Source organism: Ambystoma mexicanum, chromosome 9 (assembly GCF_040938575.1).
Source record: "Ambystoma mexicanum isolate Mex_15411 chromosome 9, UKY_AmexF1_1, whole genome shotgun sequence".
NCBI classification, from domain to species: domain Eukaryota; kingdom Metazoa; phylum Chordata; class Amphibia; order Caudata; family Ambystomatidae; genus Ambystoma; species Ambystoma mexicanum.
The window spans coordinates 711,085,061-711,097,064 of record NC_090931.1 but is presented as its reverse complement, the minus strand read 5'-3'; the positions used below and the strand labels follow the sequence as shown (position 1 = coordinate 711,097,064).

General features: G+C 45.6%; 1 protein-coding gene across 4 annotated transcripts in view; it reads right to left on the bottom strand.

Moving 5' to 3' along the window:
* The window catches only part of SGO2 (shugoshin 2), a 437,789-nt gene that overhangs the window by 19,568 nt on the left and 406,217 nt on the right, over positions 1 to 12,004 (bottom strand). For 3 of the 4 annotated variants that reach the window (XM_069615600.1, XM_069615598.1, XM_069615599.1), the window contains exon 8: positions 6,497 to 6,635. In XM_069615600.1, coding sequence (XP_069471701.1) covers positions 6,497 to 6,635 — 139 coding nt within the window. The remainder of the gene's footprint in view (positions 1 to 6,496; positions 6,636 to 12,004) is intronic. The other variant, XM_069615601.1, reaches the window with a different exon arrangement.

The window sequence follows — 12,004 nt, the reverse complement described above, 5'->3', positions numbered from 1 at the left end:
AGCAGTTGGGGGAGAGAAACGACCTGAGGGAGCCAACTCCAGGGAGGGCTCCAACCGTGCCCCAACGCCCCCGTAGAGACCAGGTGAGCATAACAGTTACTACCTTTATCTCTGGCCACGATTGCCAAAAAAGGTTCTCCCTTCAAAATGTTGTCCTTGCAGGCCCACCACAGGAGATCCTGAGCGACTTGTTTGGGAACTGATGGAGATCAGACATCCTGCCCGAGAATTGAGACCATTGAGTCCTGAGAGCCCACCAGAGATCTCATTTGCAGGCGCGCCTCTGGCACCAGAAAAATGCTGGATGCTATGAGGCCAAGCAATCTCAGAAAGTCAAAGGCCAGGAGGCTGGGCAATTTGCAATTTGGTGAACATCTGCAGAATATCTTGAGCCCTCACCTTTGGTGGCGAGTCTTTTCCCAGGGATGCATCTACAACTGCTCCATTGAATAGGAGCTTTTGAGATGGTATCATGTGAGACTTTTTGAACTTGAGGGAGAAGACCAGTCTGTGAACGGAGTGACAGGTGGAGCAGAGATGTTCCAGGGCCTGTTCGGTGGAACGTGTCCTGATCAGCCAATCATCCAGGTAGGCGTAGACGTGAACCCTCCCTCTCCGGAGACTCGCTGCCACCACCACCATTAATTGGTGAAAACCCTCGGGCGGAGGTCAGCCTAAATGGCAGAACCCGAAACTGATAATGAGAACCGCCAACAGCAAACCTCGGGTACCTTCTGTGCTTGTGATGGATTGGCACATGAAAGTAAGCATCCTGAAGGTCCAAGGCTCTGAGAAAAGGTAATCATCTTGAACTTGTCCTTCCAGAGGAACTTGTTGAAGTCTCTTAAGTCCAACATGGGTCTCTATCCTCCATTCTTTTTGCATTTAAAAAGCATGGGGAGTAAGAACACTTGTTCCTCTCCGTCAGGACTGCCCTTTTCCCTGGGTCCAAGTCACACCTCACAGATGGTCACAACGCAACTACATTGTAGAATGGTAAAATACACATTCCGGTTGACGCACTTGATTCACATCTATACATAGAAATGAGAGACATTGCTTGCCCGCTACGGACCACCGAGAGCCGGACATTCCTGCAGTAAAGAACGCTACAGCAATGCCTGGAAGTTGCCATTGAGATTGTGGCGTCCCGGATGTTGCGTTCCTGGCTTACAACGCACGTCTCAATCACGTGACATGGTTCGGGGCACTTAAGCACCTCCCCCTCGCGGCGGCGGTACTTCTGAATTTGGCTGAAGTGCGTTTGGATATTGTTCGTTGTCTCATCTTCTTGGATCATTGCCTGCTACCTTGGATTCCTTCCGTCTACTCCTTGCCTGCTTTGTTTACCCTGGTTGTCGCCTGCCTTATCCTACCCGACCCGGAATGCTTATCGTGGATTGCTTCTCGTATCGCCCTTGGACACTGTTCTTGCCTCGCATCGTTTTTGACCAGTCTTGTCTTCAATGGACCTGGCACTAAGTTGTGTGGAGCTGCCCCTTCGATAACCGCTACATAATGGACTAGAGACTTGCTTGGTTTGTGGTGGTGTCCTCTCCAAGCATCTGCGTTCAGTTAGGACAGGCGTCTGGGACTAGAAACTTCCTTCCCGCTTACCCGTCCTTGTGCCGTCGGGAATAGGTTCCCCCTTGGGATAAACTCCATTTTTCATGGTGCTACGACTGTGCCTCCCTTCAGGACATCAACTCAAGCCTCTGCACTCAAGTTATCACACATACATCACTTGATATTGTGCACTCCCACCAGTCTAACAGGGCGTGTGTATTGCAGATTTCGGAGGCTACGGTTGGGGACAGCTTACACCTGCTGCAGCTTGACACACAGTTTTCATCTACTGCAGCCTGGAACACCTATGCGATGGTCACACATCTCAGATGTCGATATCTGTTGATAAGGTTAGTTCAGATTAAAGCAGACTGTTCGCACTACATTGAAAAGAGCTTGGTCTAAAACAGGTTCTTTGTGTCCTAGGTAGGTAGCCTGGTGAATTATTGGGTCCATTCGTTCGAGGAATACATCCTACTGTTCCGTTTATTATTTGGACAGCGGGTCCTATTGCTAGGAAGAAGCAGTCGGCTACACTACGAGGGCAACCTGAAGACGGATTCTGACACTCTCCGCTACAGGTACTGGTTCTATAGCACCTTTCTCTAGCAGGGTTATTTCCTGCATAAGGAGCGGATCTGGAACTTTGAAAGAGCTGTTCCCCGGTGGATGACAGACTTTTTTAGAAAGGGAAGGCAGTAACCCTGGGCAACCGTTTCCAATGCCCATGAATCTGAAGTAATGCCCTGCCACTCTTTCAGATGGAGTGACAGTCTGCCTCCCACTGGGGTCTTGTGAACTAAGACCTTAGAGAGGTTTAGAGGCGGCTGGAGCAGTGGCTGATGGTAAAGCAGCCGCTGAATGGGTGGTTCTAGTACCTCTCCCCCGTCCACCACAGTGAAATCTTTTCTGACCTCTGATGGACAATCCTCTCCTCCTTCCAACGGAGGAGTAAAAGCGAAAGGACCTACCCGTCTAAGTTGCGCCAGTGGAGCAGTTTTGTGGCTGTCTAATAGCAGAACCAAGCGACTTTGCTGCCGCTTTAGAGGTCTAATTTCTCTAGGCTCTCGTCAGCCTTGCTACCAAATAAACGTGTACCATCAAAGGGCATGTTAAGCAATCTGGACTGCACATCTGGAGCAAAACCAGACTTTAACCCTGCGGATAACTTTACTAGCCGCCATGGATGGTGCGGTCGGCAGTGTCTAGACCTGTCTGGAGGGATTTGCACATTGCATCTTTCCCATCCTTGACTAGATTTAAAAATCTAGTCCTTTCCTCCCCTTCGGGGATATGATCAGCCGCCATTGCTACACATTCCCAAATAGTGTGAGTGAATCTGGCCAGCGTGCACATAGCATTTACCGACTTTAGGGCCATACTTCCCGTTGAGAAAACCTTCTTGGCTCAGGTGTCGTAACACTTGTCATCTCCGTCTGGGGGAATAGTCGGGTATGCGTTCTGTTTAGAGGTTGATGTGGCAGCTTGTACCACTAAACATTCAGGAGTAGGATGCTTTATCAAGTAACTTCACAACTGGACGCCCTGTATTTAGAAGTCAATATTGTATTCACTGCCTGAATCAATTCTGGAGTCTCTCAATTTTAACTCATCTCCTTTGCAATGCCACGTGAAAAGGAAGAATAGGGTCCTCCTTGGGTCCCTCATCTAGGATGTCTGTTAGATCATCCTGTTCGTATATTGGGGTTGGGCTTTTCCACCCCATATACTCTACTACCCTGGACATTAACTGTCTAGAAGACCCTTCAGCATCGTCTGGTCTCCCAAATTCTAATTCAGGGGACTTATTGAGTCCACTTGCATTCTGGCGGGGGTTCTGTATGTTCTTTAGCCTCGATTCCTCTGAGATCAAAGACTCAGGGACCCCAGGCGTTCCATATTGGAGACCAAAAGGTTGTGACTCACCTGAAGAATGTTCTGCTTCCTCATAAATTGAAGAAAGTGACTTTGAAAATTCCTTTCTTGGTAAAGGTGTATATATCTTTTCTGTGATCCTCAATGGGCGCGCCGAGGGCTTTGACAGTCTACGTCGAGGGCTTGTCTGACACCTTTGGCACCGAGGACCCGTCACGATCCAATGAGGGGTCTTTCAGTGCCAATGGAGTCTATGACTTATTCCTCGAGGAAGATGTGTCTCGACTCGAGGGATCCTTAGACTGCTCGGAGGAGATTTTTCTTTGCCTTCCGGGCCCGAAGGTGTGTGTTTTTGCCCTCATCTTTTTTCGACCTGCGCATGGGTTTCATGAGTTTGAGGGGGGTGAAGGCTGCATTCTCAAAAACGTGTATAATTTTTACTCTGAACTTCTCCCACTCAGCCGGGGAGGCCGATTTCGTAGGGCATATAACCCGTTCTGGGGAGGAACTCTACATCCAAGATGGTGACCTATGGTGACTTTTCCTCGATCTTCGTGACGATGACGAGTGGCGAGAACCACTGCGTGATTGACCTCTGTCTTTTTACGACAAGGAGAATCATTTCTCAACTCGTTTGAAGAAATTTTTTGAAAGGGTGGAAGGGGATTTTGACCTACCTGGCACTAATTTTCCTCTTCGCTCTTTCAGGGCTTTCGCAGTCATAGCTAGGCAGGCCTTACAGACGAAGGTATCGTGCGGGGAAACGAGGCACCACAGACACACCCGATGGAGGTCCATAAAGGACATCTTAGCCCCACAATCTTGGCACTTCATAAACCACAATGTCGGAATCGAAGACGCAGATGATACCATTCTCAACAATTAGAAGATTTTCAATATGGAACCAAAGCACTGTATCTGAAGCGATAACTTTCGCAGAAAAACTGAAGCCAATGGTCGCTGTGTGCGCTTTATACCATTGATTACGACATCAAGACGGAGGCCTCCGAGGGACATCAAGTCGACAGACATCGATGCGCAGCACCCTCGGCTGGAAAACATTTCCAAAGCAGCCGAAGCTGGATATGGAAATATCCAAAGATGAGGGATACATGGGAGGACACAATCCATTCGAAATGGGCTGCTCAGGTGTTGGCATCAGATTTGATGGTCCACAAGGTCAAAGAAAGACCTACCCCCACCTCCAATATTCACCGTCTTATCACCCCAAGATTCAGACTAGAGAGATCAGGGGGAGGAGCGGTCTGTGTTTCCCGGTCATTGCCACGTATTGGAAGGCCTTACGACTGGATCCAAGATTGGACCAATCATACTGGCCATTTCGTAAACGCCTTAATACTCTGCTGTCCACCCACTACGCAACCTTTGTGAAACTTATAACCTAAAGAACCTGTTTTTTCCATTTCACATTTTGCTTAATTTATGTAACCAGTGACCTTGATGCCTTCAGATTTAGAGCACTTTATAAATGAAAAATAAATAATTACAAACCGATCCAATCAGTTAAAAATACACAACCAGACTACAGGGCCCTCTTACCCATCAACGGTAGCCAATGTGAAATCTGCTTTATGGTCAACAAGATGTCCTTTCAGGTGAATCTCTACCACTTTCACTAATGAAGAGGGCCCGATGTCTCCAAGCTTTTTTGATGGGTTCCAGCAAGCAAATACATATTGGTAATATGAAATATTGTAGTGCTGCTTCCGCGACAGACAAAACAAAGTGATGTCCAGCAAAGGAAGCAGCAGCAAAAACGCCACTGGACAATACAAGCCGCACCAGTGCAAGTTGCTTCTTACAAGGGAGATCAAATGTAGCTGCAGTGTCTAATGCTCCTGTCGAGGAAGTGTTGTCTCGGTCAGACCAGCACAGAGGGCCTCCCGCTTTGTTTTGTGAGAACAGAAGGTGCTGAGCATGACCTAGTTAAAGTGCCTCCTGTACCTTTTTTAACAAGGGTGGCTAATAAGGAAGCAGTCACTTAGATGGCCTCCTGCCCAGTGTTTAGTCATGCCAGGAGGTGGGGGCAGGGTACTAGTTCAGGGGCCTCTGGCTCTGTAAGGTTAATGGTGGTAAGGGTACGGTAGGGTGTGGTGCAGAGCCAAGACATGGGAACTCCTATCTCCAATTTCCTTACAGTGGGTGCATGTGGAGGTAATGCTACAGGAAATGTTTAAGTATTAAATAATTCATGTTTTATGTTTTGTTGGGGACTAAATATGGTCAACATAATTGGCTATCACTTTCTCACAAAGGGGTAATTTTAACAATTTTAAAGTTGATGAGATGTTTTTGACAGGTGCCCAACTTAGTAGTTATTCAAAACAATAGGCCATAGGAACACTAGGGGTTTGCGGTCTTAACTGCAGATGGTGCTGCCAGCCATAGTCCAAAAGAATACCACTGATGCTGGTGCAAGGCCGATACCAAATATCCAATTACATATTCTCAATTGTTACTCAATTATGTGCCTGCTTTGGCCTGTGTCGTTCTGATTTAAGATTCAGAAGGTCATGATTTGGGGTATGCGGCTACTGTTTGCCATTTCTCCCCATTCCAATGATTCTAGGCAGGAGAGAAGGGATGTGGCAGAGGTAGGGTTAAATAAATATACCACCTCCAGAATTGACGGCAGTCTTTGCGCAAAATGAAAGAACTTGGATGGTAGCTTCTTACAGAGAAATGCATTGGTTCAATGTACTTTGATTGCAAACAATCACTCAAAGACCTTGAGGCTCCTGTCTCACTGAGCAAGTAAGGGGGTCATCTTTGAGTCAACCCATAATGATCACGTCTAACATACTTTGGGCTTTAAGGATGCATCTTTTAACCTGGGGAAGACCTTTGACCCACTAGGGAAGCACATGGTGCAGTTTGAAGACTACTGGCATAGGGCTTAATCCCGACAGTGGATAACTGAAGGACTGAGGCTGTGGCAAAGTAGTGTAAGTATATAATCAATTAAGATCAGAAAGCCATAATGTCAGGAACACCATATTAAAACCAGGCATTAAATCAAACAAAGACAACTAACCAGCCAAGCTTCGGTTCAGCATAATTTACAGGTGCACGTCTTCTTCTTGGAGGTGGTGTTGATTCTTCTTCGTTAATAGAGGCTTTAGGAGAAGAGGAAACACAACCAATGTTTGTCAAATCCTGCAGTGGCTTATTTGCTGGAAAAGAAAGGCAACAAATTGTTCTATTAGACAACTATTTTGAAACTATGTTTGCAGTAAACTTGTCTCACAAATAAGTGCCAAAGCATGCATTTTCTATGGATAAAGCATTTAGAACTATGGCAAAAGTGCATGCATCGGGCAAAGCCATTGAAGGCGTACGCTTTCAGGGACATCAACTGTGCTGCCTCACTGCTGTCGGGAGTCTAATCTACCTAGGGGGTCATTAGGCGTTTGCTGGTATCCTGCGTGATACCGGCAAACGGAAATACCATTACCGGCACCTGATATCCCAGAATGTCCAGGATATTACAGGTGCCAGCAACAACGGCCATTCCATGTAGTCCTATAGGACTCCAAGGGGGGACAGGTGGGAAGCGAATTGCTGATTTCAGCAGTTCCGTCAACACCAGCTGTTTTTTGACAGTGGGGGCACGATTTACCTCCAGCGCTTGGCTGTAGGTAAACCAGGTAACCCCCACCGGCAAACTTTAGTTTGGCGGTGCAGGAAAAGTGGCAGTAATGGAACTAACCTCACTTTTCCTGCACCGCCAAACTTACAATGAGGCCCTTGGTGTCAAACAACAACAACAAAAAACACTCCAAATGACCAAATACCAGAAACAAACATCCTAAATATATATAGTGGGGTTGGACATATTTTGAGGGTTTGTTACAATTGGTTCAAGTGTTTGTCTAGCTTTCAATTAACAAAAATCAAAACCAACCACAATACTCAAACCGGGTTCCTTATGGGGCCCTGATCTGTCGGAACATTAAAAAATTATAATTTAAATTTAAAATGTTTGGTCTTTGCAAAAACAAATGGAGAAACAATACAACAATGCTCAAACATTTGTGTCATCCCCCTCCCACCATGAGCAGGAAATTGGAGCAGACATGAATGTGATCCATGACATTGTAGTAAGGCCCCCAGGAGCCGTGCACTCAGACGTGGGTCACAGCAAGCCATTCCTTGTGCTGAGAAGACAGCTTCAGGCGGCAGGCTGTTGCCCATGCATATTAACACAGTCACTGACTGCTCAGATATTGGAACTACAATGGATGCAGAGCAAGGCTTCAGATTGGTTCTGCCTGGTAAGAGGAGGAAGGCACCTAGTTCAGGTCTTCAAAGTTGATTTTGAGGCAGAGATCAGGTATGCAATGGTGGTCATGGCCAATACCGGGCTCAGCCCTCTGGTGATACTTTGACAGTCCTTCAGCTGCCTGCATCTTGTAGTGGACTACCTCAAAAGGCTCCAGGTCCTCTCCTTTTATAAAGAATTCAGGCTTGGGGTCTGCCACAGCCCACCTATGAAAGGGACCAGCTACATTCAAACAGGTGGAGGTTACCAAATGAGGGACCTCCTCACATTCTTCCCAGCAAGATGCAAACTGGGGCAAAGTGTGGATTGGGTCCAGAGTTTGAAAAGTCAGTTCCAGACTGTTCACTCCCAAAATGTGGGTTTTAGGGATGGACACTGAAAGTGCAAGCGCTTATATTGCAAAACATTGCTCACAAAGAACAAGGTTTGTACAACATGGAGCAGGCATATTAATATTATATGGTACTGAAAATAGCATTATGGTACAAAATGAAAGAATGACCGTTTTCCTTTTTCCTGGTGCACATTGTTCAGTACACATCACAAAAGTAGATAGGATGTTACTTAAATAATAGTTAAAAAGGGACAGACTGTTCCTGTAGCACTTTCATTGTAAAAAGCCAAGTGAAAAATAATGGGAGACCCATTCCCTGCACTGGGAGCCATAGCAAAGGACTAGGGCACCCCAATCAAAACGAGTCAAGCGAGTGAGGCAAAAGGATTCACCCCTAGAATCCAGACAGTAAGTAGATATGCTGGGGAACTCCTTTGAAGTCATTGGAGAAATTGCTAAAGGAAAAACCTTCCTAACCCGATGTCAAATTCCACTCCCCTGCTATTCTGCTACCCTATTCACCCAGACTACATCTATACCAAAATGTACCCAGAGTCTAGAGGCAACTATCGGACCATACAAGGGCTTAACTAGCTCCTGACAAATGTAACTATCCACACTCCACCCACTCATCATTAAATAAACCTGCAAAACCAAACAAACAGCTCCACTGCTTCCAGAAACGGGTCGTACAAAATCTTGCCACTACCCCAAAAACGCTGTTCAATGTTCCCAAAAAAAGGACTAGATGGATCACCGTCATCCTCAACTACCTCAAGAAAGTTGAAAGGCTAAAGCAAATATGGAAGTAAAACAAAATGGAAACGGCAAAGATTGCGCACTACACGGTAGAATCGGTAAAGGCCCAAAAAGCACATCACACGCAGGCCCTCCATAGAGTCTGTAAAATGCACCCAGAAGGAAATGTTACAAATCAAAAGAATTGAAAATCACCTAAGCCTTTAATACAGGGTACAACAATTCAAAGTGCAAGCTACTAGCCAGCTATAAAAATAAAAAGTCACTTGCCACCTCAATTATATACATACAGACGGCAAGCCATGTCTTACTCTCCAAGAGTTAAATATCACTACCCAGTGTTAGTGGCGAGTGCAAATGTTACACCCTGCTTAACACCACACTCACTCCATACCAATAACAAAATTCTACAGTTCCAAGATCACCAGTCCCAGGAGCCAACCAAGTATAGGATCCAGCAAAACAATTATACTGACCCTGCACATACAAAAGATACACAAGTAAATTGAACACCAGCAGCTCAACACTAATCACATCACACCTCAACAATAGAACAAGGTGCCGTTCCACAAGCGTTAAAAACGCTCACATTAAATGGTGCAGTCTGCTCAATAAAGGGTGGATGTGCATCCAAAAACAAGCCCTGCCCAAGAGGAGGGATATCTGCAAGATGGGTATGTAAAATGCAGTGACTAGTCCAAACACAGCTGAGGAGTTAACCAAGGTAGACAGACTATTCCTCAGCTCTACAATCTGGTGAATGAAGTATTGTTAAAAACAGTATGCTCCAGATTTCACTCTACGACCAGAAGGAACACCACCAGTGCTCCCTTGCCAGGCACTTAACCCACCTGAACATCAGGCCACTGAGACTGCAATTTCTGCTACGTAAGTAGCTGGACCGAAATTCGCAGCATTATTTTACTTTTATACAGTGGAGTAACATAATCCAGGGTCCTTGAACCATCCCTCCTGAGCTAGGATCTCCAGCCTGTAACACCCTGCACCTTCACAGCTGAATAGTTGGGAAGCACCTTGAACCAGAGTCTTGCATCTGGATTTTGTCGCATTGAATAACAATGGTGTGCTTTCTTGCATCCCTGCTCTTGAACTTCTACCTTGCGGACATGGACCAGGCACGAGAATGCCAGAATTCCCTGCCATGCATAGGAGACTAATGTATACCCTGGCTAGCTTATGCCGATGACACCATATTGCTGGATTTTACACCCATCAGCCTACAGCGTTCGAGAAACCCTTGCAATTTATGCTGCTAAGAAAAACATGAATATTAACTATAGGAAAATTAAGATTATGGTCATCGGTACACAATCAAAAAGCAAAAGGGGTTTCAATTAGTGAGGAACTTCTTGAGATTGTAAAGACTTGTTTACTTGGGGACCACTATTACCCATCACCCCTCTTTGGTTTATGAGGCTTTCATCTCCCAGAAAAAACACAAAATGGTCTATCATATGTCAATTTATTATTAGAAAGGGTGGACATAATGTATAGGGACTTCTTGAGATCCACAAAGTTAGTATCATCCCAGCGATTTTATATGGCATTGAATATTTGTGCCCATAGAAAACATTGAGCACAAGTTGAGCACAATCATTACTTGAGCTGACTGGCTTGAGAGCTTCTTTTCACTATAATCACAATCTCAATTCTTGGATTTATCCCATTGACACATTTCTCTTAAAAACCCTGTTTGACAACACTGCAAACTTGAATCCTAAATACTGAGCGACTTCAATAGAATTCACTGCCATTTTACGACTAGCCTAAAAAAAGCAACTTGCCTATACCTTACTGCATTACTGTTTCTGAAGAAGCTATATAAACATTACATTTAAATACATATTCTGTGCAGACCTGCACCCCTTTTGGACATATATCATTAACTGCTCTACCACACAACCCCTTGGAAAGTCAAGCCATAAACCGAGAAGCCCTGCAATTAAGGTGTGGATTGATCTCCGTAAACCCTAACTTTCGGTCTAAGAAAATCGCTCTAACTGACCTCCCAAAATCACTGGTGAAGTACCTCAAGAAACCATCCTATCACCACTCCTTTACATCATCTACATGCCCCATCCCTTGAAAATAATTAGCAACTCAGGCCGCCTCTGTGACCACTAAACTGCCAATACTCAACCTACAAACTTACCTCAACCCCAAATCAAACAGACCCGGCATCTCACAAATTCATGGATGCCTACTAATTGATTAAAACTGAACTAACGGTGTGTGGCTCAAAATAGAGCCCACCATAAAGTCATTCCGTATCAAACCCTCCAATGCCTCATGAAAGGCGTCCTCACATTCAAACCACAAAGTTAGAACTATAGCAAATAGCTGCTTCTCAAACTCTGGTTCAATCTGGTGCATCATCCTACACTGGGTATTCCTCCACAAAGTGATGCCATTCATTGCTCTAGTAAACTACTGGTTTGATTACACCAATAGCATTTACCTGTGTGTTGGGGCAGAATTCCATTTTGGGATTCTATGCACTGAGTTTTTGGGTTTCCAAGGTTCCCTAGTATTTGATTTGCTAAAGTTTTTGGGCGCTGATGGTCTCTGTCTTTTGGAACTATCCGATGGAGTCTATTTTTCTCCATAACCCTTAAAGGCATCTGTATTTTACTATTGCAGAACACAGGTGCTTCTGGGTAGTGTTGCTGGGATTCTTAGGGCCCTCCTTCGAGATTCTTGTTCTTTATCCTAGAGTAACTACAGTTAGTAACGTTCTAGTCGGATTGGCACACACCACCTTATGTGGAGTGCCAAAGGGATACCTAGTATCCCCCTTCTCTCTGCTCCTGTGACTTTTTAGTCACAAACTCCTAGCAATGGCTGGTGGCATAGGACACGTTTTAGACACTATTGTGTACATTATCTACCGCAGGCTATGTCCATAGCCGCGGTAGTCCACAGTAGGGGCACCAAAGTACCAACTTGGGGGCCTCACTTCTTTTTTCACCCTTCTACCATTCTGGGAGGGGGAGGCCTGTGTGTGTTTTGCCTTTGATGGGAACCCTTGGGTGTCCCCGTCTAGGCTGCAGAATGTCTGGACAGGAAGGTTGGTTGGGGCGGCGGTCTCAGGGAGTTCTCTTTTCCCACTCCCCTCCCCCGCTGTCCTTTGTCGGAGTGCCTGAATG